A 27,357-nucleotide genomic window follows, 5' to 3' on the forward strand; every position below is an offset into this window, starting at 1 on the left:
AAAATTGGAAATGTTAGTTTGAGGAGTCATAGCCAGATATTTGAGAAAACTAGAAGAATTCAGGATCCAGTCTAGTTTACAAGTATAAAACAAAACCTTGAAGACAATTAACAAGATTAGAATATAATATCCACAAAGGTGCAAACATAATTTTTCTCTCTACAGTCATCCCTATTTTTTTTTTTTTCCAAAGATACTCACAGTAAAATGAATTTGTTTGCATTAAACTTGGCCTGATTATTTACCTAAGTGTAGCAAGAATAGCGATTGACCATATAGGCTCCTTTTAAGACTACTTGTTGGAACCTTCCATAAGGAATCTCAAATTGAACTCTTAAAAGCCTCTCAAGTCCAGGAAGCCAAGCCAAGGACTTGCCATCAGATTTTACCTGGTAAGGCTGCCACAAACTCTGTAAGCAAGGTAACAGGCTGATTTTTCCAAGGGACTTTATTGGCTCTATAAAGTCAACCTTAGTTCCTTAAAGCTGTCTGATCATATCTGAGCCTTGGTAACATAACCAGTGTTTCCCGTTGTGACCTGTTACAAGGAGAAGAGATTCTTATTGAACTTAGCAGATAGCTAATTATACTGCCGTGAAAAGAATACTCAAGAGTTTCTAAATTCTGGGGGGATCAAGTAGGAAGGAAAAGTAAATGTTTCGTCTTTGTTTACAAAGATATACTTTACCAAATTGCTGCAAGTCACAGATAGCTTAAGAGAAAAGGTTTCCTTACATCTGAAAAAACAAAACATTAAGGAACCAGAATATGTCAAACAAAAAATCATAAAAAATTATTGTCATCCTCCTTGGTTCATTCAGTCCCCAAGTAATTAATACTTAATCCAGTTTTTCCATTAGTTCTACTTCTGCTTAAATCCAGTTTTTCCATTAGTTCCTAAAATTCTTCCAGTTCAGTTATATGATCTTAAAGTTATCAGAAATCTCTACTTGCAAACTCCTTTCCAAGAATCTCCTTGAAGATGAAGCACTTTTGCAGGAACACTTTTACAAAAGCATTTGAGTAAAAGAATCACTCTTATAAATGACAAAGACTTAAAAATGCTCACTGTTAAGGATCTGATGAGAATATTTGATAAGGAAATGTAGTTATTTCTGTGATATACAGCATTTTAAATAATAACTGGAATTATGACTGATCACATTATTATCAGGACATATCAGATTTCTGGAGAATTTATACAATTTCTGGAACACTCATATACCTATACAAATGCAACATAAAGGCTTAGTATTACTTCTCATTTGACAATGCTTCCCTTGTAATTTAACATATCAAGTAAGCCTAATTAGTTTAACATCTCTCTTTTTATAGGGAGAGAAAACAAATACTTTGAGATGTTCTAGGGGCCCTCTGGAAGTTCAAGGTCAAAAAGACCTCATTTAGAATTTGGAGAAATCTGTCAAAAATATCAAAAGGTGTTAAAATACTTAGTCAAACAGGGTCATAGGTCACTGTGAAACAATACTTAGATATCCATTTAACCCTAGTGACAAAGACTTTGCAGGCAAATAAAGAAAGTTAAATAGTTGTGAAAAAACAAAAACAAAAAAAAAACCTACTCCGTTTTCTTAAGTAACCAAAGACCTGATAAAGACAACATGAAGCATGGGAAATTATTTTGATACATCACAGAATCCTTTGTTATCCAGGCAGATTATTTAAAAGGTAAAGAAAAACCCTTCATAGTGTCTTATCAAGAGTGGACCAATAGTCCAAGAAAACTTTGTCCTTTTAACAGAGAGAGAAAAAAGTTGTAATTTTGTACCAGCTTACTTTTGATATTAAAACTCATTTTTTTTACTCAGATAAATTCATTTTAATCCTAACCAGCTTGATCACACATAAAATTCTTTTCCCAAGATTCCTTTTTCACAAACCTTCTACAACTTTCCTTTTTACATTCAGATTTTGTTCTATGTTTTTTCTCTTTCCTGTTCTGAGTAACCTGCCTCACTTGAGGACGAAATTGCTTTCTTTTTGTTCAACAAAAATGCATCTCCATGTGTCATACCTTCTTTTACCACAAGCAAACTTCCTACTTTTCTTGCATACAGAGGTGTTTCCCTTATATTTCTAGTAGCTTTAATTACATATACTAGAATTTTTAACCCTTAAAAACCTTAATTTTTAGTGAAAATAAAGGAGTAAACAACTGTGAACTGTCTTTTACTTAGCATTCTCTGGCTTGCCAAATTTATACTTTTTGTAATTTCTAGAAACATATGCTTTTTCATAGTAAATTTTTTAGTGTGGCACAAAACATGTTTTCTAATAGGCCTAAATATCTTTAGTTCCTTTGTAATATGAAGCCAAAAGTAGGTAAACCTGGATTCAGTAATGTTTCACTATTTTATCTTATTTAGAAATGATCTAGACATTCAATGACTGTTCATCATTTAATTTAACTTAGCAAAACTTTAAAACTTTTACCTAAAAGATGTGGGAAAACTTTTTAAGTTTGTCTAAAAACTTTTATTCCACTTACATCTATTTAATTCACTTGTTCTCAACATTTATGTTTAGATTACTTACTAAAACTTCATCATACCAAGTTATTTTTCTTGCTGACGGATTTTATAACAGGGATAACATGAACTAATTTGACTAGTAAACTCAGGTAGAATAAAAGTTGTATATCTGCATTAAATTCAGTGTTGATAACTCTAAAGGTGTGTCTACTTTAATTAAACCAACAGACTTAAATTAGCTTTAATACTGAATATTTTCCCAGATCTCATGAACCTGAAAAGGGTTTGAGTTTCTATTATATTTTTGAGAATTTTATGAATACTTAATTCATATAAGCGCTTACTTCTCTTTAAGCCAATTAAATAGGGCTCTTTTACAGATTAATCTTGGCAATATCATCCAGAGGTGGAAAATACCACACATCTACAGCATGTACATATAGATACATATAAGCATACAGACAGATGCAGAGACCTTACAGCTTTTGTTTTAAAATTTTAACCATAAGACAGGTATGATAATGTAAAACTTACTAGCTTATAAAAGAACAGTTAGAATAAGTTTAGCTGCTCAGATGGCTGAAGCTTTTTCTACTAATATTTGTGGAGAAGACACTTTAAGATTTGTATTTGTCTTTGACAAGTAATCTTGTAGAAGCTGCGGACTAGAGTTTGGGCAAGGGAGTTTCTGTAGCACTGTGTATTTTTTAAAAGCCTCCCCCCTCCCTTTTTTTTCAGTCTTAGGAATTGGGGATGGTCTAGATAAGAGTTCCCATAGAAGACCAGGTAAAGCATTTACATCTCAAAGGCACAGGGAAAGAATGCAAGTTCCTCCAAGAAAGACCTTTGTTTTCTAAGAACAGAATTTTTACAATACTTAGAAGCCTTTTGAGATAAATGGGGGAAGTTTGGGGGTTGGTGAAAAGGATAGATGGACTTTGAATTGTTTCTGGAGCCACATTTCTGATTTTGTAAATATTTGTATGATAATTGCCTTTAATTTCGCAAGGAATTGGGTTGCAACTCAGATGGCATCATAGGTTGATTCACCCATACAACTACGTCATCTTCAATTTGCTTTTTTATATCAGGGAGAAGATTTCCAACTAAAATGGAAATTAAAAAATTTCTGTGTTCTGGATTTAAAGCTGTTTATCTTTGGAATGTTTTAGTAACTCCTTACATAAAGGCTTCAGAAAGTTGTTTGCTTTTTTCCTCTCTGGGTACATAGTTTTATTTTAGGTTAGGGGAGAAGACCTAAAAAAGTTCCTATCAGGCTCTGAATATTAGCTTCCAATTTGGCCAACTCTGACCATAGGGCTACTTGAGAAAAAAAAAAAATCCTTCAGCTATCTTGTCAGTTTTCAGCTGAGGCAAACAGTAAATATTCCTGGCAGTACTGAACAACCCACCCCTTGGACTCAAGAGGCATCCTCAAAGAGGGTGCAGAATGATGCGGGGTCAGTGAGCCGAGGAGTCGAAAGAAAGATTTCTTGGACTCTCAAGATCTGGCAGTAGTGCGCTTTTATTTAGAGAATAGTATGGAATAGCATGGGGACAGGACCCATGGGCAGTCAGGGCTGCTGCGTGGGGACAGGACCCACGGGCAGTCAGAGATGCTGCTGGCATGGGGAGCTGCTGCTGCTGCTGGCATGGGGACAGGACCCATGGGCAGGCAGAGTTGGTGCCGGCATGTTGCTGCTGCTGCTGCAAACATGGGTGGAGAGTAAGGCTAAATTTAAGGCATAGGTATGTAAGCCATCTCTTTACAAGACAACAGGTGGGGTCTGGCCATTGGGTGGTCCCACAACTTTTAGATAAGAATCAAATCGGATTAAGTGAAGGCCAGAAGCCACGACCCTAAATACTATCTTCAGCTAAAGACAAAGGAGGATGTTGGGGGGGGGGGGGGGGGGAAGGGGCGGTCAGTTACATGAGGTTGCCAGACAGTAACCAACTTAAGTCCTTGCCTTCCCCATTAAGAATTTCCAGAGATAAGGCCATCCCGCCTTCCTCCTGGCACAGATGATGAGGATTTTAGGCTGATTAATTTTAAAAAACTGCAGATGAGAAGCAAGCTCCGAGGACTGGAATTTTGCTTGCCCTTTTGAGAGACCTTTGCATTTGTGAAGGAAGTGGGGATGACCTTGTAGGGTCCTGAAATTGGCCACCCCAGGATATATCTCTTTGGCATCGGGATTATTTGGGGCTGATTGCTTTTGATAAACTGGGACAGGGAAGGAGGCTCTGAGGAATGGAACTTGCCCTTGTTGGGACACATTTACATTTGTAAGGTAAATCTCTATCTGTAAAAGGTGCCTCCCTCTCTGTACCAGGAAGAAGAGAGATGACCTTATCTCTAGAAACTCTTAATGCCAGAGGCAAGAACTTAAGTTGGTTACTGTCTGGCAACCTCATGTAACTGATTTAGGGTGGTGGCTTCTGGCCTTTACTTAATCCGATTTGATTCTTATCTAAAAGTCGTGGGCAATGGCCAGACCCCACCTGCACTGATACCATTTTAACTTTTTTCCATGTGCTTTCCTTTGTCTTGGTAAAGAGATGACTCACATACCTATGCCTTATAAAATTTGCCCTAACCCTCAACTCCGGGCAGCAGCAGCATCTCTGACTGCCCGTGGGTCCTGTCCCCACGCACCAGCTCTGCCTGCCCATGGGTCCTGTCCCCATGCCAGCGTGGGCAGCAGAAGCGGCAGCAGCAGCAGCTCTGACTGCCCATGGGTCCTGTCCCCATGCTATTCCACACTATTCTCTAAATAAAAGAGCACTACTGCCAGATCTTGGGAGTCCAAGAAATCTTTCTTTCGACTCCTGGCTCACCAACCCCGCATCACAGAGAGGGAGGCATCTTTACAGATGGAGGTTTCCCTTACAAATGTAGATGTTTCCCAACAAAGGGCAAGCAACTCCAGTCCTCGGAGCCTGCTTCTCATCTGCAGTTTTAAAATTAACCAGCCTAAAATCCTCATCACAGAAGATATCTTATTTTCCTTTCTCTTCCGGGTACCACAGACACAGTTTCGGGAGAGCTGACTCTGGTAAGAATTCTTACCCTTCCTTGGCTTCTGCCAGTTTTCCCAGGATCACATCTTCAGGGGCCTAAGCAAGTAGGGTTTAAAGTAGAGAGTGTAACTCTGGTATCTACCAGAATTTGGCAAGGTATTTCATTAATTTTAATTTTAGCTTCCCTTGGCTGTTTAAAGGAATAACATAGGAATTTCCCAGAAAACCCCTGAGAGTCCCATTAATCCTGGGAGGGGCTCATATGGGGGTCCTCCTTCAAAAGTAGATACAGGGGTGTCTGTAAGGCCACTAACGGCAGACTTTTGCCTACGGTCATGTAGTCTCTTCAGAGTAGACAGACAGTTCAGACAGGCTTAGTAGAATGAGTACTCAAGTAAAAGAGAATAGAGGGGAGCAATAGGAGTTGCATCAGTCTTACAGTCTTTTAGATACCTCTTGTAGCTTTAATTTTTTATTAGCCTTTTGCAGTAAATCTTCAGTGGATTGGAGTGTTTCCTCCATAATGGCGATTGTAATTCTAGGTTGTTTTTAGTAAGATTTTTCCCTTTTTGTAGATGTTTGTAGCTTCTGGGACTATAGTTTTTAGGCCTAAAAATAAGCAAGTGTGCCAGAAGGTGTCATGCTCAGCTCTTTGGAATTTAAGGGCCCCATTCTTTTTTATCTAAGTCTTGGGGTCTCTTGGAGCCAAACTAATACCTAAGAGGGATATGCCACTGGGTTGGAGATTGTGTGGTATTTTACAGTGTACCTTGTTGCACAGAAATTTTCTTGAGGTTGACAGGTGACTTAGTGTCAATGTAACCCATTCTGCGACCAACTTATCCTAACAAAGGAGTCTTAGAGTTAGGTGGCAAATGCTCTAACAGCTTTTAAGTGCTAGACCCATGCTAACCAATTTTTGCAGCTTTTTTTTTTTGGCTTCTGAGATTCCCATTAGCAACAGCCTTTACCTACATAAAACTCACTGGACCCAGTCCAGCTTAAGATGGACCCAGTCAGACCCTGAACCCAGTCCGGTTTTTAAGTCGAGCCCAGTCTGACTCTGGAAGGTGACCACCATCAGTTCCCAACATGGAATCTTTGGACTAGAGAAAGGACTGAACCAGCAGACCCCAGAGAATGGAGACTTTGGACTAGGATTCTAAACAATTGGGGAACTGTGGAAAGTCAGTTAGATCTGGAGCTCAGTGCAAAGAGAGTGGAGCTCAGAATCCAGAGGAACTTACCCAGGGCCCTCAGAAACAGCAAGAAAGAGAACTCAAAAGGCTTCCCGAGTTGGGGGTCGGGGGGGCCGTGGCGGAGTAGTTAAGTTCGCACACTGCTGCAGCAGCCCAGGGTTTCGCTGGTTCGGATCCTGGGCGAGGACATGGCACTACTCATCAGGCCACGCTGAGGTGACGTTCCACATGCCACAGCTAGAAGGACCCACAACTGAAATATACAACTATGTACTGGGGGGATTTGGGGAGAAAAAGCAGAAAGGAAAAAAAAAGAGAAGAAGAAGGTTGGCAACAGTTGTTAGTCCAAGTGCTAATCTTTAAAAAAAGGGTTCACAGGTACCATGCTTGTGTTTCTCATTGTTCCTGAATGCCATCAGAAGTTTTCCTTTAGATCTCGATGCTGCCACCAAATCTGTTAAAAAACGAAATTTAACTGAGTAAGTTTTAAAGATCTTATTGGCTTTATTCAATGATTCATGAATCAGGCAGCATCCCAAATAGAAAATAGAAAGGAGCTCCAAAGAGCTGCACAAAATGAAAGGCTTTTATAGGCAGAGGGGACAGAGAAAGGAAATTTCTAGCAACGAGTGGATTGTTTCAGGCAAGCTTACCTTTCAGGCAAGGGACAGAGGGGTCTATCGTTGGATTACCTCACTATTGCTGACTAGGTAATTCCAGATTGACTGGTTAAAGGTTACATTCTGTTTAAAGGAGAGGCTGAAACTGCACTTAGGTTAGGTATTAAGTTTTGGTTTCATGACGTGACCTTAGCACAGGTGACTCCATTTTGGGCCTGTCGTCTCTCTTTTAATACATGGTGCAAGAATAATAACCAGTGCTTAGAGCTTATTCTGTGCCCAGCACTGTCTTGAGCACTTTTATGTTGTTAACTCATTTCATCCTCACAACAGTCTTCCAAAGTGGGCATTAGTATTATCCCCATTTTACAGTTGATGAACTACAGAGATTAAGTAACTTGCCCAAGGTCACATGGCTAGTAAGTAGCAAAGCCAGATTTGAACCCAAGCAGTTTATCCCAGAATCCATGCTTCATTACTACACTAAGTGTAGCCAGATTCACTAGTAGAGTTTTTCTGACGTGCCTTTTTGTGTATGTTTAAGAAAAATCCTGGGGCTGGCCCAGTGGCACAGCAGTTAAGTGCACACGTTCCACTTTGGCAGCCTGGGGTCCGCCAGTTCGGATCCTGGGTACAGACATGGCACCGCTTGGCAAGCCATGCTGTGGCAGGCGTCCCACATATATAGTAGAGGAAGATGGGCATGGATGTGAGCTCAGGGCCAGTCTTCCTCAGCAAAAAGAGGAGGATTGGCAGCAGATGTTAGCTCAGGGCTAATCTTCCTCAAAAAAAATAAAACCCTTGAATTCTAGTCCCAATGCCATCTTTTCATCAGTATGATCAATTTTTATCCTCCCAAAGTAATAAACTTGATTTTTATATCTACTCTTCTTTAGACAACAGATTACATGTAAGTTGGTATTCAAATTAATAGCAAAGAATCTAAGAAAACTAGACCATGCATAAGCTTGTAGTCTTGGACCTAGTGGTATTTCATATTTGCTTTCCTTTTATATTGTGGTAGATTTTGAGCTATTCAACATAAGTACGCAATCGGGGTCATATTACATACTATAGTTATTGGATCTGAAATCCCATTCAGAAAGAAAATCACACAATGGGAACCCTGTACCCTAAGATAGTGAACCTAAGGCACTGAAGAGAGTGGGGTACCAGAAGCTCCTGTTTGCAACTCTTGGTGACTTGGTTATCTGGAACTCTGACTCCTCCTTCTCTTGCCTTCCCTCTGACCCTTTCAGAAACTGCTTGTTAGCATGCACCTAAAGATGAACGGGGCAGATGGAGAAAGTGACCAAAAACAGTTATTGTGCTAGTCCCTAACTATTTTGCATATTCTTTTTTATTAGTGGAGCATAATGTCATTTTGTTATTCATTTCAGTTTTCAATTGTCTTTTGATTTTATTTAAATGCACAGTATTTCCCATTTGTTCATCTAGAAAGAAAATAATACTGTTTTTATTCACATCAGTACTAATGTATTGAATCCAGGAATGAAGTAAATGTGTTTTAGAGTAATAGATCAGCATAATTTTTGCTCAAATGGCAAACTGAGGAGATACAACCAAAATGCAAAAAAGAGAGTGCATCTCTAGCCTGAGAAGTTAATTATCAGCATTTCGTGAATATTTCAGATTTGGTGTGTTGCTGTCATTACAAAAAATGTAATTCTACTTTTTAAAATATGAGGATAACCTATATACAGTAATTTGTATATAGGTTAATTTGAGTGTAATTTGACACTCTTACTAGGAATTTTTATTACTCTCAGATGGCTATTTTATTATTTATTTCTGTAACTGCTCAATAGAGAGCAGTTTCTCAAGCCTTTTTGCGTGGGCCTTATTCTAATTCACCACTAGAAGCCACACCCAGGGGCACTTTCTTGAAGGACTTTTTCTCCTGATTTAGGGAAACCTGACCTCTCCCAGCTTTGGCTAACAGCTTTGAAGTATGATAGTTTGAAGTTTTCAAATCTGAGCAGCTTTTCTCTTTCTTCAGTTCCTTTGAATGGTTGCTTACCCATATAAAAGGATAGTCATTGTATGTGTTCCAGAGTCCCTTGCCTAATAAAAATCTCTTGCTGGATAGAATTCACAAAATTTGAGCTCCAAAAGGCCTGAACTTAGTCACTGATTTGTTTAATTACTTTACTCTTACTGTCCTTGTTCCTGAGTGTTCACGTTTTCTTGCCCAAGTTCGTCGCAGTTACTTGTGAGTTGGGATTTTAAATCTCAAGAGTGTACTACATTCATCCTAGCCACTTTCAACAGTACCTTCCCGTTCTTACCTACACCTGTCTCCAGCTACCAATTAAGTGTCTCTTATTAGAATAGAGAGAATGATTCCGTCACCCTTGACATGATTTGGATAAAAATCAGATTTTTATATGTAGCCAGTAAGGTACCTGTTCTTGCTGACATTTTTGGATGACTGTAATTTGAGAGCGTGGATTAGAATTAAGGTGGTCTGAATACTGAAGTGATTTTCGTATAATTGAAATACAGATGTACCTTGTGTTACATATATATGCTTCAAAATAAAAGTATGTGTGAACAATGTTTGTGAATTAATTCATGCTTTAAACCCACTAGGGGAGCTTTGTTATTTAAAGAAATACTGTAATAAGTCCTCTAGAAAGGAAGAATACTTCCAGCTTACATCTTGTGCAAATCTTTTTTCATTTATCTGTTTTGCCTAAAGCAAAGTATACTTTAATGAGGACAGTACCAACAGGGAGACGGAGCTTGTATAGGACAGGAGGAATTAGGTCCACTATCTGTGCTGAGATCTGAGAGTGGATAAATTTTCAATACATTTTTGCCCATTGATTCTGGAGAAGTAGTTCTCTTGGTCTCCTTCTAACATCTACCTCTTGCTTGTATGCTAGATCGAGCGGTTGGAAGTAAGCAGTCTTGCCCAGACTTCCAGTGCAGTAGCATCCAGCGCCGATGGCAGCATCCATACAGACTCTGTGGATGGAACACCAGACCCTCAGCGCACAAAGGCTGCCATTGCTCACCTGCAGCAGAAGATCCTGAAGCTCACAGAACAGATCAAGATTGCACAAACAGCCAGGGATGACAACGTGGCTGAGTACTTGAAGCTTGCCAACAGCGCAGACAAGCAGCAGGCCGCCCGTATCAAGCAGGTCTTTGAGAAGAAGAACCAGAAGTCTGCCCAAACCATCCTCCAGCTGCAAAAGAAGCTTGAGCACTACCACAGAAAGCTTCGAGAGGTGGAGCAGAATGGGATCCCTCGGCAGCCAAAGGACGTCTTCAGAGACATGCACCAGGGTCTAAAGGATGTGGGAGCAAAGGTGACTGGCTTCAGTGAAGGTGTGGTAGACAGTGTCAAAGGTGGACTTTCAAGCTTCTCCCAGGCGACCCATTCAGCAGCAGGAGCTGTGGTCTCAAAGCCCAGAGAGATCGCCTCACTAATTCGGAATAAATTTGGCAGTGCAGACAACATCCCTAATCTAAAGGACTCTTTAGAGGAAGGGCAAGTGGATGATGGGGGGAAGGCTTTGGGAGTGATTTCAAACTTTCAGTCGAGCCCAAAATATGGTAGTGAGGAAGATTGTTCTAGTGCCACTTCAGGCTCAGTGGGTGCCAACAGCACCACTGGAGGCATTGCTGTAGGAGCGTCTAGCTCCAAAACAAACACCTTGGACATGCAGAGCTCAGGATTTGATGCACTACTACATGAGATCCAGGAGATCCGGGAAACCCAGGCCAGATTAGAGGAATCCTTTGAGACCCTCAAGGAACATTATCAGAGGGACTATTCATTAATAATGCAGGCCTTACAGGAGGAGCGGTATAGGTAAGTTATATGGAATTAAAATCCTAAATTATTTATGTCTGGGGTTCCCCTCCCTTTGGACATGGGGTAGTGGCTTTAAAAGGTCTTTGTAGAATGTCTTTCTCTGGAGTATCCAGAGCACTTTAGATATGTCATATGACATCTCCATGAGTTCCTAATATAAGGAGCAAAACAGAGACACAGCAAAGTTAAATGACTCCCAAGATCACATACCGATGAAGCATTTTAGTCAGGAGATGATGATTACTTTACTTCTCCAATCTTCCATTCCAGTTTCAGACTTTCAAATAAAGCTCAAGCTTTCTAAGGCATTCACTTATTTATTTATAATCACTGGGGCCGGCCCCATGGCCAAGTGGTTAAGTTCACATGCTCCGCTTCGGCGGCCCAGGGTTTTGCTGGTTCGGATCCTGGGCGTGGACATGGCACCACTCGTCAGGCCAGGTTGAGGCAGTGTCCCACATGCCACAACTAGAAGGGCCCACAACTAAAAATATACAACTATGTACTGGGGGGATTTGGAGAGAAAAAGCAGAAAAGAAAAAAAAAAGAGAGATTGGCAACAGTTGTTAGCTCAGGTGCCAATCTTTGGGGAAAAAAATAAATAAAAAATATTTACACTCACAGAACCACAAAACCACAAATCATTACAGCCTATAGCTATACTACATTGAATTCAAAAGATCTATAACCTTCTGAACTCTAAAAATCAAAGATAGAGCCCAACCAAAATGTAATGAACTCTGTAGATATTTGGCTTTAAATATACTTATCTGGGCAATTGGTGTAGAAAGATTAGACTGGAAGTTAATTTGGATAAACATGTCTATTACCCTTGTTATGCATTGGCAGTATTCTTTAATATGCATGGAAAACCATATCTAAAGCAGTGAACTGAACTAACAAATAATCAAATGGACTCTAAAAATAAAACACCTGGTCCTTTGTACCATGTTAAACCTAACTCCCGGTTCAAATTCTAGTTCTGCTACTTACTAACCTTGAAAATTGGGCAAATTTCTTAACTTCTCTAAGTCATGGTTTCCTCATCTTTAACGTATGAATAATAATAGTCCTTAATAAGGTTATTGTGACATTTAAATGAAATAGTTTATGTAAAGCACATAGTTCATGCCTAGCCCCATAAATGCTTGATTGATGTTAGGTAGCAGCTGCACTTGCTGCTATTAAAATACACCCCTCTGAACATGGAGACCTGGGCGTTCCAAGTCGGCTGCTCAAGAAAACAACTGCCTGCTTTGACCCCTTTATTTTGATTGGATAGCAAACATTCCAGTTTTAAATTCTTCCAGAGTTTAAAATTCATAGAGAGTTTGTTATGTCTTCAAGGCAGATGTAGCCCAATGTGAGAAAATCAGAGGAAAAAAACAGGTCTCCCAGGGCCCCTCTGTATCCATTTAAAATAACTGAGACAAGACAGAACTTTGGCTCTTCATTATCACCTCATTAGAAGAATCAAGTCCAAGCCAGTTATGAGGTAATGACCAATGCATTTCTTCATTGCACTCTGGATTCTCTGCAGTAGGTAAATGACTAGTTTTATGGAATGAAGAGAGAATAAAGAAAACTTCTGAATTTTCAAAAGCAGAGGTAAAACCTGGGGGGGCTAGGGGAAGACATGTATAATCTGACTTTTGTCACTTCAGCTTTAGAATGGTCTTTCCTTAAAACAGAATCTTGAAGAAAGCAAGCCTTTTTTTCCCCAAGAAAGGCAGTGGAAAAGTCACAACTGTTTTACTCAACTGTTTTGTTGCACCAGTATTTCCATGTGTAGAGCAGTTAGAGATTTCTCCCCTGTTACATATGTCTTTACACAGTAAATATATTTATCTAATTTTGTTGGTCTTAGGAAAGTTTCACATAAGTGAAATTTTTCCCACAGATTGAAGCTTATTCTTTTAAGCACCAAAACTTTTCACATTTTGAGCATTTTTGGAGAATTTCTCTACCTTCTTTTAACAGAGTAGTATGTGCATTGAACCTAATTTGATTGGAAATAGCTTAAAACAGTGGTTCTAACTTAAAGTGATACTCTTAGGTCAGTGAGGGCATAAGGTTATTTGCCTCTATGGTAAATGGTCCTAGACACCTTGCTTTTTAAACTTCTTTTGTCTGCTTTTTATAGTGTGTTTTTCTCTCCTCCATATCTCCTCCACACTGTTAGTTAGCTGCCTGCAGTAGCCTCTGTTTACTAATTTCTATTTCTACTCTGTTGTAGGATTGGCTTTTTGTCTAGGAAGGAAGTAGGCTAGGGATGGATTTCAAGGATTCTTCTGTTACCAAGAACCAGTTAATGCCTAGATGGCTGATCTAGATACAATTCTGCTTATTTTCGATGCTTTAGCTTATTTTACTAATATCTGAGTTGACAGGAGGGAGGGCTTGCACAGTGTTGCTGCTTGTTGTTCAAATAATGAGGAGAAAGATACTACCACTGACAGCATTTACTGAACTCCTATGATGTCCATAATGCTAGAGGCTTTACATATATTTGCTAATCCTCACAATAGCCCTGCAAGGAAGATTGTATTATCCCCATTTTACAGATGAGGAAATTGAGGCCTACTGGGGATTTAAAATTTGCCAAAGGTCACTCAGTACATGGTAAAGCCAGGAGTCAAATCCAGTTTTATCTGACTCCAAAGCCAGTGTTCTTTTCACTGGACTGAAAAAACAGGACAGGTTTTTTCCCAAGCTCAACCCTGAAATCTCTGTGATTGAAAGACTTGTCTATAGTCTAGCTCTAAGAATCATTGACTGTATTGACAATGGGTATTGGGCCTTTTCCAGGTCAAAATGTTCATTTCACTAAAAATTGAGTTACTATTTTTAACGTATTTTTTATAAAATCCTGTGAATGCACAAGCTCTGGAAAGTTTTCTCAAGTTAGTACAACAGTGTAGGTAGGTAATAGGGGAAACATACTTAAGGAAACCTCCACCCCATCCTCATTTCCCCCTTTTCAGAGTCCCTTCTCAATAATGTCACTCACTTAATGTGCTTCCCATTGCTCTCTACCCCAGTGGTGGCACCAGGTCAAGATTTTTGCCCGAGACCATCTGTTTACTCTGGAATAATCAGAAACGTTCAGAAGCCTATGGAATACAGTGTTTCTCTCTTCATCCACATAATTGTGCCATGACTGAATAGTATTTCTTGAGCAGCCATGTGCACTTAGCCTAGGAATTCATTGTAGCAGAGTTTGCATCTGAACTTCACCTCAACCTTTGACTATAAAGTGTTTCGTCTTTGAGCTTTGCATTGGGCTCTCAGATATGAGTGAGATGATGTATTTTGGGAGGGTAGGAGGCAAGGTTTAGAACTTTTTTTTTAGTGATGAGATCTGTACTGACTTCAGAGTCTTCCTGTCCCCTGTCTCTTCTTCTCATTAAGGTATTACTGCAAATTTGTTAATGGCACCTGGGTTCACTTAGTACTTTAGAGATAGAAGGGACCCTTAGATAATCTCATTCTACAGATGACATACTGAGGCCTAGAAAAATAAAGTGACTTTTGCCAGGTCACACAGTAAAAGGATTTAACATGTATTTAATTTGCTACTAAAAACTATTCTCATAGGGGCCAGCCTGGTGGCACAGCGGTTAAGTTGGCACCTTCCAATCGGCGGCCCAGAGTTCACTGGTTTGGATCCCTGGTACGGACATAGCACCATTTGGCATGCCATGCCGTGGTAGGCGTCCCACATATAAAGTAGAGGAAGATGGGCATGGATGTTAGCTCAGGGCCAGTCTTCCTCAGTGAAAAGAGGAGGATTGGCAACAGATGTTAGCTCAGGGCTAATCTTCCTCAAAAAAATTTTTAAAATTTTAAAAACCGTTCTCATAGTGTGTCTGTGGTATTAATGTGCTACCATAGAAAAAAGTTCAGCTGTAGCAAAATGCATTGAAAATAGGAACGACCTAGGAAAACAGTTCATCCGCGGTTTTACAGGTTTCTTTTGTAGTTTTTTTCCCTTAGGGGATCTGGCCTGGAATCCAACTCAGCTACTGCCTGTATAGAGCAGTGTCATGTAGGGCAGGCTAAAAACTCTCCTGGTGTTGATGAGCAGTAATGTCATTTTAAAAGCTTCTATTTTAAGGGGATTACTGTCCTTTGGAAGCCGGCTTCTGAGACTGTTTGTATTAAGCCCAGGGATATTTTAAATAGCACTGAGTCATAGGAGCAAAAATACAGAAGGAGGTAGTCACCATGAGCAGTTATCACAAGCAGTAGAACAGACAGTAACTAGGCTAACCCAATTAGGCACAGGACATTGGACTTCTAACTAAATAAACTACTGCTTAAATATAGTTTTACTTTACTATCATTGGACATAAAACAGAGATCGGGTCAAATAGAGCTATTTGAGCCCTTTTATTCCGAGTGTTAAACCTGTTTGTCAACTGTAAATTGATCTGAGAGTCTCCGGAGGGTATGTAAAATAGGTTTGGACAATAGAAACTATTTGAAGTTTGAAATAGAAACTGAGAATATTGGATCAAATTAACTCTTCATTTATAAGAGAAAAAAGCCCAATTAGGAGATGCTCTTATGAAAGGTAAGATCTTCAATAAAAGAGATTAACAGATAAGCTCTTCCCAGTTTAGCTGCTGAAAAGGTAATGGAGGAAGAATGGGAGGGAAGGAGAGAGGAAGGAAGGGAGAAAGAGAAAGAAAATTAATTATTTCATTAATTAATTGAGGTTGGATAAGCCTGAGTTTACTTGCCAGTTCTGACATTGATTAGCTGTGTGACCTTATGTAACCCATCTGAGCCTCAGTTTCCTCTCTAAAAACAAGGTAATGATATCTATTGTACAGAGCTGTTGACATTATTAAATGAGATACTGTATGTGGAAGCATCTAGTATGGTCTGGAGTGTGCCAGGATGTTAGAAAGCTGTCATTACCAAGTCTCCAAATTGCCCAGAAAGCCCCTTTAGCTTTTATTTATTCCCTGTATGCTTTTAGGCATCTGCTGTTTCATGTCTTTAAGACAGTGCGCTGCCTACCTTAAAAGTTTTGGGGACTGATTGTCAACTGGGGGCTAATTCTGCTTTTTCCTTTTCAACTGAGGTCTAGTTCTATGTTTCCTAGCCTCTTTTCGGGCTTCAACATAAATGAGGTAACAAAAGGTAAGGAGGGAAAATCCACTTTCCCCAATTCAACGAGGAATACATTCAAGTTCCCACCACATGTTATGTCCCCTACCCCATTTATATGTCTCCATTCTGGTCAAACACTGACAGAAGCTACCTCAGGTCCCTGATATGCATTTAGGAAATAGTAGTCTGCTCCCGTAGTTGCCTGTGTCAGCCCTGGTACCTAGTTCTTCCTGTTTCTCTCAGTACCTGCTCTACAAGATCTTCAGCCATCCTGTCCTGGTGACCTATTGCCCAACTAGAGAAGCACCACTGGCTCTCAGAGATGGCTTCAAACTTTTGAGGCACACCCAAAGAGTGGTAAAGCATTCCCAGCCTGTGCACTCACCCTGTTTCTCATTCATCAGGAATCTGACCCAAAAGAGCCCTGGCTTATGTTTGATCTAGGAAGGTGACTACTGTGGTGACTAATTCAGTGCATGAAACACTTTTCCAAGATCAGTATTCATTTATGAATTGTTCACCTACAACAAAATTTAGATGTGTTTTAATACTTTGTAGATAGAGCAGGTTTTGTTTCTTGAGGGGAGGAATTTCGACTGCCCAAATAGGACATAACCTACTTTTTTAAAAAGGATCTTATAATGTTAAGGCTTTCTGTTTGCTGATAGTTAAACCATATTTAGGTCTCTGTGTTCTCTTTGAGTTGTAATGGTTTAGGAAGGATCTTTGAGTAAAAAGTCTCAAAATGAGATTATTAATCTCATGCTACTTTTGTGTTCCCAGATGGAATCTCATGAAAAGCATGTGCCAGTCAAAATCATATACTAGTAGGATCAAGAACCCCTACTTTCATGTCCAGAGAGCTTTCATTGGTGTCATTTGAAGGGGTTAAAATACTTTGCAGGGAGTCCTTGGTTTTAAAAAATCACATATGAAAGGCTATACACAATTTCCCTTCCCTTTTTCCCCTCTACTCTTTGGTTTGGTGTTAATATTGAATGAGAGGACTCAGGTGCTCTTTTTATGAATTCCCTAGGTATTTGGCTTCTCCATTTTAAGATTTAGACAGGAAATAAACACTAGCAAGTAAAGTAAACAAAAGAGATTATAATATTAATAATGGGAATAGTGGGAAGTCAGTGGGAGATGGAGTATAGGCACTTTCTTCCTTTTGTTGTTGTTCAGATATTGCATTAGGTTAATAGTACAGAAAAAGAAAATTTTTAAAAAGACAACAATAAAACAAATATAACAACAAGAGGCATGAACCAAGTGGTTCAGATCCTCACTGCTCTTCACTAATAGGGGAAAGTTACTGCATCTTTCTCGGCCTCCTATTTCTTTTTTTTTTTCCTCCTCCCCAAAGCCCCAGTACATAGTTGTTATATCCTAGTTGTTCTATGTGGGATGCCGCCACAGCATGGCTTGATGAGCTGTGCATATATCTGTGCCCAGGATCCAAACCAGCGAACTCTGGGCTGCCAAAGCAGAGCATGTGAACTTAACCACTCAGCCACAGAGTCGGGCCCCCCATTTCTTAATTTTAAATTGAAGTGCCTCCCAGGGAGGAAGGAGGTGAGGATTAATGTAGAAATGTCTTCATGAATCTGAGTTCCTCAGAGGCGGATGCTACACATAGAAAGGCTTGGGGGTGTGGGTAAATTGTTGTTGTTCTTGTTATTATTGGTGCTAGTGTTGTAATGTTTTGATACTTACAATGGTTAAGTAGATTAGATTGAACTCTAAATTCCGCCCCCACATGCACTCCTCCACCCAAAGTAACACCATATCATTTTTACTGGGCTCTTTGTGTTAGCCTGTTTTCAGACCATAATTTCACACGTGGGTTATGTAAGCCACACAGAGGCTGATGGCACTGAAAAAAAAAAGTTTGACTGGAATTTGCTAAGGGTGATCAGGTTTGTGCTTTCAAACTGTAGGCTGTGAAAAGAGCTGAGGAGCAAACTTCCATGACCTTGTTGAACAAATTAGAGAAAGTGTTTTAATAACGACAGGCCAATAAAGTTCTTTCAAGGTACTGAGGCAACCCAGAAGACCTGCATTCCGAGACACCAAGGGCATCTTGCCAACCTCTTTCTTCATCATATTTTTCAAAAGTCTCAAAGTTTATGGCTTTCTTAGTTTCCTCCCTGATGTTTCCTGCAGATTGGAGGTACTTACTATGGTAACCGAAACGCAATTGTTTGTGTGACTGTAATAGGATTTCAGCTACACAATAGCAGCTGCAACTTTTCTGTTCTTTCAGAAAGTCATCATTCTCCAGGTAATTCTTATGACTTGAAGAGGGAAACACATGCTGGTAGTTAGTAGTCGATGAATTAATGGGGCTGTTTCAACTGGACCCATTGTGGACCGCCTTCACTCCTCAGTTCTGCGTTTTTGTGTCACCTTGGCAAGTCTCCTAACAAGTTTGTCCATTTCATCTCTGGGAAAATGAAGTCCATTCTACTTACCCAGATGCTACTTTGCTATTTAACTACTTGCTAGTACAGTACTCTCTCTAGGAACAATAATTATATTTTCTATTTTGGGAAGACTCAGCTTGAGGAGAACTTACTGCTAATTTCCCATGTAATCGTGAGTAAATTGTTCAATCTCTGAAAGACTTTATTTTATTTTATTTTTTTTTAAAGATTGGCACCTGAGCTAACATCTGTTGCCAATCTTTTTTTTTTCCTTCTTCTCCCTGAAACCCCCAAGTACATAGTTGTATATTGTAGTTGTGGGTCCTTCTAGTCGTGCCATGTGGGACGCCGCCTCAACATGGCCTGATGAGCGGTGCCATGTCCACGCCCAGGATCCAAACCAGCCAAACCCTGGGCCACTGAAGCAGAGCGCGCGAACTTAACCACTCGGCCACCGGGCTGACCCCTGAAAGACTTTATTTTCTACAAGGGCATGGTAACGATTAGCAGTTTCTACTCACCTCTTTCTGGAGATTTATAAAGATAAGATAAAATTTACTTGAGATACTTTCTAACACACATACAAAACACATGCCATGAAAGGAAGGGGGGTAGGACAATTTTATCAATTTAAAGGAAACGTGGAACAGGCCAGTGAATGGAACTAGTTGAATAATCTGGCAAACTTGAGCCGGGGAAATGGCAGGAACCCATTTGTTTGCTTGTGCTGGTGCTCTTGATGAAGAAATAAGAAGTAAGGAGCTTATGCCCAAAGTGGAGTAAACCCATTTATGCCCAGTAAACCCATTTGTGTGTTGTCATAGAAAACAGTGAAAATTCCAGAATATATAAAATTGGGGTTGTGGAGATAGATAAAGAAATGGAGGATTAGAGAAAAAAAATCAAAAGTAGGAACCCGTAAACAGTGGAACCACATAGCATTTGAGACCACGTGACAATCAACAAGCGGTCCTGTTGAACTCCCTCACTAGGGCTTGTTGGAGGGAACAAGGAGAATCCCAAAAGAGAAAAATGAAACCGAATGTGTACTTGTGATATATCTCTCCCACTGAGCACCTTTTTTGTGCCAGGCATTTGACATCTGTCTCCTATTTAATCTTCACAGTTGCCCTTTGGAGTAGATAGATTTCTTCTTTACAGATAAACACAGTCACTCACCCCAATAAGTTGCAGAGCTAGGATTTTAATTCAAAACCTAGACTGAGCAGATATATCAGCTGATACATAGTGCATAAAAAGTGCGTAAAAACATTTATAAGTGCAAAGAAGGTGCATAGCAGAAGCAGTGAAGATAGAGCCTTCAGATATAATAGGAGTTGAAGCAAATTTGGTCTGAAAATGGCTTCCAGAACCTTTGACATGTTAGTGACCATTATATGATAAACCTTGGCTTATAAAATCAAGAGTTTGGGAACAAGTACTGAGGACTTTTTTAAGTACTATATGATTCATAGATAGTCTTACCTATTTATGCATAGTGTTACATAATTAGAGTCTCTCTCCCTCTACAAACAGGTAAAAATCTGAGGGGCAGCCTAAGATATTATTAATCTATCATCTTAGCTGTTCACGACTGTAAGTATCCAAAACAGATTTTGTCACAACCCTAACCCATGAAACAGCACAAAAAGGAACCTAAAAGAGATACATGCAGGAACTCCATAAAATACTCTCAAACAAAAGTTGCAAACAGCGCAAGGAAATCCAGTTGATGAAAGAAACCCAATGTGAAACAGATGAAACAAATGAGAGATTATACTGCCACATGACAACAGAATGATACCTTCAAAGTGCTCGGGGGGGAAAACACTATGACCTTGGAATGCTATGTCCACCTAATTTATTATTGGAGAAGGAGGGTGAAATTAAGACACTTTCAGACATATGTAGCAAAAATTTACCACATATAAAAACCTTAGCTGAGAGAAATATGAAAGGATATACTTCAAGAAGAAAAAAATTAACTCAAACAATGGGTAAGAGAAATCAATAAAGCCTGTTGGTAAATCTAATTAAGTAGGGACTTAAAACTATATTTATTAAAAAATCTTAGTGTCTGCATCAATTTGGATCTAAAATTCTGGAAGAGAATATGAGATTCAAGGTTTGCATTTCAAAGGAATATTAAAGGGTGTTAAAACTTTGGGGGGAAAAGCGTATTTTGTACCCTAATCTGCCTCTCACTTGCTATCTGACAAGTTTCTCTTCACTTTATTTCTGTCCCCTTCAATTAATGGATGCTCACAGAAACGTTAGGATAAATAAAAGACAAATGCGAGTGCAATTTTGGTTTTCAGTTAGATGTATATATATGCAACTCCTGTAGCCTAGGCAAAAATGACAAAATAGGCTGACTTATGCCTTTGTCTCCCAGCAGGTACTTTCTACTGCAGAGACGATTCACAGGGGCAGGAAGGCTCTCGTGACTCTGACCTCTTCTTCTCACCCGACCTTTTATAATATACAACAAAATGTGTGTCACCCTAGCAAAGACGGTTCCCAGGCTTGGGGGCTAGGATATTCTCTAGCAGCAGCCTGTGAGCTCTGACTTGGCCTGGCCCTTTTCTCCTTATCACCCAGAATGAAGACAGTGGAATAGAGGGCAGGCTTATCTTTACAATAGCGTGAGGCAAGAGAGCTGAAAGAAACCAGTCAGCAGACTGAGTTCAAAATGATATTGACAGATGCAGGTATAGTCAAGACTTTACCAGGGATTAGATCTATAGAAATACCTAGGGAACTACAGTCATGCACCCTATAATCACATTTTGGTCAACAATGACCACATATACAACAGTGGTCCCGTAGGATTAGTACTGTACATCCTGGTGTAGTACACTATACCATCTAGGTTTGTGTAAATGTACTCTGATCGCACAATGATGAAATCACCTAATAACACATTTTTCAGAAGGTATCCTCGTCGTTAAGCAAGGGATGGCTGTTCTTCCTATTGCTGAATGCAGGTATCAGAGGTAATGGAGATGAGGGAGGAGCTTGTTCTTTGTGGCGCCAAAGGACTATGGGGTGAGATTACGAGTAGCTAGGTTTTAGTTCAGATTTAGATAGATATCTGTCTTTGAAGCAGTGAAAAAAACTGCCTTAAAAAAAAAAGACCCTGGCACTAGACATATTGAAGGAGAGATTGCTTGTCAGGGATGTTGTAAAAAGAATTCCTCCATTGAAAGAGGTTTAGCTAGACCTAGACCTCTAAGATCTTTGTATCCCCTAGAATTTAAGATTCTTTCTACTCAGGGAACCTATTTTTTTTTTTTTTTTTTTTAAGATTTTATTTTATTTTTTCCTTTTTCTCCCCAAAGCCCCCCGGTACATAGTTGTGTATTCTTCGTTGTGGGTTCTTCTAGTTGTGGCATGTGGGACGCCGCCTCAGCGTGGTCTGACGAGCAGTGCCATGTCCGCGCCCAGGATTCGAACCAACGAAACACTGGGCCGCCTGCAGCGGAGCGCGCGAACTTAACCACTCGGCCACGGGGCCAGCCCTCAGGGAACCTATTTTTATCTTTCAAACAATACTTTAAATGTTTGTAGTATATTTCTTTTCACAACATACTGCTTCTAACAACTGTAAAGGAGTAGGGGGTTACATGAAATAATGGTAATCTTAGAGACATGTAAAATAGGGTGTGGGATATTTGCATTTATTTTATGGTTGGCACAACGATGTGGACTGGTGATGCGCCTCAAATGAGACTAAGGCGGTGAATCAGTCACCGTAGGAAATATTTGGTTGGTTAAAAAGTTTCAAACTGGGGCTGGCTCCATGGCCGAGTGGTGAAGTTCGCATGCTCTGCTGCAGGCAGCCCAGTGTTTGATTGGTTCGAATCCTGGGCGTGGACATGGCACTGCTCATCAAACCACACTGAGGCAGTGTCCCACATGCCGCAACTAGAAGGACCCACAACGAAGAATATACAACTATGTACCAGGGGGCTTTGGGGAGAAAAAGGAAAAAAATAAAAGCTTTAAAAAAAAAAGTTTCAAACTGCCCATTAATTCAGGAAGAATGTATTCATGTGTTGCCTTCTTTTTCACGAAGTGGAAGCATTTTCAGCAAGGCCAGTATTTTCCTTGGTAGGCTATGAAGATGAAAAGGAGAAAAACAGACATTTTTTCACACCTCCTGTGTGTTCAAATGAATATAAAAGATAGAAATTATTACCCTTATTTTATAGATGAAGGAACTTGCTCAGGAAAGTGAGCTAACCTAAGACCATACAGCTTATGAGAGGCAGAACCAGGACTTGAACCCAGGTGTTCCTCGCTATAGCACCTATAATCATTTTTTCCCAATGTTCATTATAAAACTTTCAAACACACTATAAACTTGAAAAAAATGGTACAGTGAACACCCATACACCCACCTCTTAGATTCTACATTTATTATATTGTTTTATCACATATATTTCCATTTATCTATCCCCTCATCTGTCTTATTTTTTTATGCATTTCAATGTAAATTGCAAACATCTATAATCTTTTTTAACAGCTTTATTGAGATGTAATTCATATACAATACAATTCACCCATTTAAAGTATACAAATCGATGGGTTTGAGTATATTCACAGATTTTTGCAACCATCACCATAATCAATTTTAGGACATTTTCATCACCTTCTAATCTTCCCAACCCTGCCCCAGTCCCTGGCAACCATTAATCTTTCTGTCCCTATACATTTGCCTGTTTTGAACATCTCATATATGTGGAATCATACAGTTTGTGGTCCTTTCCGGCTGTCATCTTTCAACGTACCATAATATTTTCAAGGCTTATCCATATTGTAGCATGTGTCATTACATGATTTCTTTTTCTTTCAAAATAATACTCTATTTTATGAATATACCACATTTTATTTATCAATGCATCAGTTGATGGACATTGAATTATTTTCACTTTTTGGCTATTATGAATAATGCTGCCATGAACATTCATTTGCAAGTTTTTGTGTGGAAATAAGTTTTCATTTCTCTTTGGTGTATATCTGGAATGGAATTTTTGGGTCATATGGTAACTCTTTGTTTAGCTTTTTGAACAATTGCCTGTTTTCCAAAACAATTGCACTATGTTACAGCACTGCCAGCAGTGTACCAGGGTTCAAATTTCTCCACGTTCTCATCAACACTTGGTTTCTTCTTCTTCTTTATTCTAGGTCCATAATCTTTTTATTCCACTCCTCCTCCCACTGATTCCACCTTGACATCAAGCTCCAAACCATCATGTCATTATAGTACTGTCCAGCCTCCTTTGTAGCTATGTGATTTGGATTAGCTATAGACATGACTCAGATTTCTTTCTTATAAAAGGTTTTAGCTTATCTGGGCTCCTTAAGTAGTTTCAAAGTGGCTTCACAGTGTAAAGGTTAAGAACTTGTATTTTAAAGTCAAACAAACCTAGATTAAAATTCTTGCTCCCCTACTTAATTTCTGTGTGTCCTCGGGCAAGTCACTTTGCTTCTCTGAGCTTCAGTTTCCTCATCTGTAAAGTAAAGATATTACCTACTACCTTCTTGGGGTTGTGAAAATGAATTTGCATAGTAGATACTGAATAAATAGGAACTGCTACTGCTATTACTTTTTTTTAATCTATTCTAATGATATGTGTGAGCCATATTTAATATCAAATAAGATTCCCCAATATTCCTGAGAGACTATATGATTTATGGGCCAAGAGATTAGATGGTAGCCTATGGAACACATGCCAAGATGTCATACGGGTCTACTTTCATCAGCATACAGGCTGGTTGCCACTACCACTGTGTTCCCCTCCCTGCCACCCATCATCAATCCTTAGCTTAGGAGAGATCTTTGATACCAGGCCTACCCCTTCCCTTAAATTCCAAGGGACTAACACATTGGAACACCCCTTTTAAAAAGTCTCTAGCCCCTCTCTGGTGAGGAGAGAGGATGATAAAATCGTCAAACACTAAAAACACCGCAAAACAGTTGGCTTAAATAGGACATTCATGAAACAGTATATTAACATAATCTTATGGCATTTGGTAAACTTAAAATTTGGTGGAAAATCAATTCCAGAGGTAGTGCACATGTTTCCAAGCACATACCTTGGGCAGCAGATAAAGGGAAAAACAGAGTCACAGAGAATATCAGCCCCAGTTACAGACAAAAGGTGGAAAGGCTTTCTGATCGATCTGTTTAGTCACTTTAGTAACAGAGTTTCAGTGTGAAAGAAAACAGTACAGAGATTCATAGTGAGGATAAAGGAGAACTAAAGAGGATTCAGTAACATAGTAAAAAGGATCAGACTATGCCTTCTTAAAAAGAAATTCTTGGGGCCAGCCCGGTGGCTCAGTGGTTAAGTGCACATGTTCTGCTTTGGCACCCTGGGGTTCGCCGGTTCGGATCCCGGATACGGACATGGCAGTGCTTGGCAAGCCATGCTGTGGTAGGCGTCCCACATATAAAGTAGAGGAAGATGGGCACAGGTGTTAGCTCAGGGCTAATCTTCCTCAAGAAAGAAAGAAAGAAAGAAAGAAAGAAATTCTTGGGGCCAGCCCCTTGGCCAAGTGGTTAAGTTCACACACTCCGCTTCAGCAGCCCAGGGTTTCACAGGTTCAGATTCTGGGTGTGAACCTAGCACTACTCATCAGGCCATGCTGAGGCAGCGTCCCACATTGCAGAGCCAGAAGGATCTACAACTGGAATATACAACTGTATACTGGGGGGCTTTGGGGAGAAGAAGAAGAAAAAAAGAAAAAGATTGGCAACAGATGCTAGCTCAGGTGCCAATCTTAAAAAAAAAATCTTGTGTCTTAGAGAAGGAATGGACTTTATGGTATAGTTATTTATTATATAGTTATTGGAAGGGAGAATGCTGGTGATGCCACAACATAAAAATTACCAAAAACAGAGAACTTCCATGTATTCCTTAAAAGTTTGCGTACTACAGGGGCCGGCCCCATGGCCAAGTGGTTAAGTTTGCACAATCCACTTTGGTGGCCCAGGGTTTTGCTGGTTCGGATCCTGGGCGCGAACATGAAACCACTCATCAGGCCGTGTTGAGGCGGCATCCCACATGCCACAACTAGAAGGACCCACAACTGAAAATACACAACTGTGTACTGGGGAGATTTGGGGAGGAAAAAAACAGGAAAAAAAAAGTTTATGTACTACAGATGTGGTTAAAAACAAGAGGAAAGGGTAGGATAGTTTTAAATGTTTGAGTTAGTTCTGGCATTCTTTTTTTTTAAAAACAAAGTCCTCTGAGACTCATGTGCTAGTGTTAGGTGTGTGCTTGCCTGAGTAGTGCTCAGAAGTAGTATATTCTCCTGTTGGGGTGAGCCCTCTGTCTGACAGAGGCTTCCATTCTAATCCCCATAAGTTAGAGATGTGTTTGTTCTTCCCTTTCTATTCTTTTTTAATGTGTGGTCTTCAACCTTTCTCCTGCCTGCTTAGCTCTTTGGTTCCTGGGGCTCCACACACAACCTGCCCCAGCATTCACCAGTACCAGAAAACCCATTTTCCTAAAACACTGTTCATTTTCTCACCCTCCTGCCTCAGCAATCAGCTTTGGGCCCATGTACTGTCTATTCCAGAATCCCCACTCCCTTGTCTACCTGTTAAGACCAGGTTTCCCTTTCTCTCTAACGTAGATCCTGTATTCCAGTTATCCTATACATATATACCTCCTGCCCTTTACCCATGTTCTTTTTCTACATGGAATCTCTGATCTTGTCCTTTAAACCTGTTACAATCCTATTAGTCTTTAGCTGCCCTGCCCAGGTTCCATCTTTATGTAGAATGAACCTTCTTAGCCTAGTCCTACGTGCTAGAGAGAAAAGATGAATAAAATGATCCCTGCTCCCAAAGAACCTTATCTCCTTCCATTCTCCCTATTTTTATTCAGCTATAGCCCCATTGGCCCTCTTTCTGTCCCTCAAACCTGCCAAGCTAGTTCCCATCTTGAGAACTTTGTACTTGCTGTTCCTTCTGCTTTAAGATACTCTTCCTCCCAATCTTCACAAGGCTTCGTTCATATCATTCAAGTTTCAACTCTGATTGTTGAAGAGTGTTCAACAGGGAAGTGGCCTTCCCTGACCATACCACCTAAACCAGCTTCCAGGCACTCTGCTGCATACCACTACTGATCTTCTTTGAGTTACTTATCCATCCCTGCAATCAGCTTGGTTTTTCTGCCCCCAGACCCCCCACTTTAGCATGTACACTCCTGAGGGCAGGCATTCTGTCTTGCTTACCACAGTATTCCCACTAGTTTGAACATACCTGTCACACAGCAGGCTCTCAGTAAATATTTGTTGACTGAGATATCCCAGACACTGTGCTTGGCCATGGGAATGATGGCCTCTGAATCATGAACATCCAGGTGAGTGTCCTGTCTAGTGTCAGAATAAGCTGCTGGTGACTGCTAGAAGGTCACTTTCCATTTGTGTGCTGTTTATCTTCTCAAGAAACCTGCTTAATTGTAGTCTAGTGTTTGCCTCACATATGCTTCTCAGAGCAGAGAAAGAACTACCTCGTTTGTTATGGGTATGCTCAAAGCTAACCAGGGCTGCTAGCATCGCTGCGAATACTGTATGTTGAGAAGAATGTGGAAGAACCCTGTTGCCGCT

At 40.0% G+C, this 27,357-nt stretch overlaps 1 protein-coding gene across 22 annotated transcripts in view; it reads left to right on the top strand.

Annotated features, from left to right (window-relative positions):
* TMCC1 (transmembrane and coiled-coil domain family 1) overlaps nt 1–27,357 on the top strand; it is a 251,001-nt gene that overhangs the window by 216,942 nt on the left and 6,702 nt on the right. For all 22 annotated transcript variants that reach the window (XM_070574657.1, XM_070574659.1, XM_070574666.1 and 19 more), the window contains one exon: nt 10,245–11,179. In XM_070574657.1, the coding sequence (XP_070430758.1) occupies nt 10,245–11,179 (935 nt within the window). The remainder of the gene's footprint in view (nt 1–10,244; nt 11,180–27,357) is intronic.

Source organism: Equus przewalskii, chromosome 15 (assembly GCF_037783145.1).
Source record: "Equus przewalskii isolate Varuska chromosome 15, EquPr2, whole genome shotgun sequence".
Classification (NCBI taxonomy): Eukaryota; Metazoa; Chordata; class Mammalia; order Perissodactyla; family Equidae; genus Equus; species Equus przewalskii.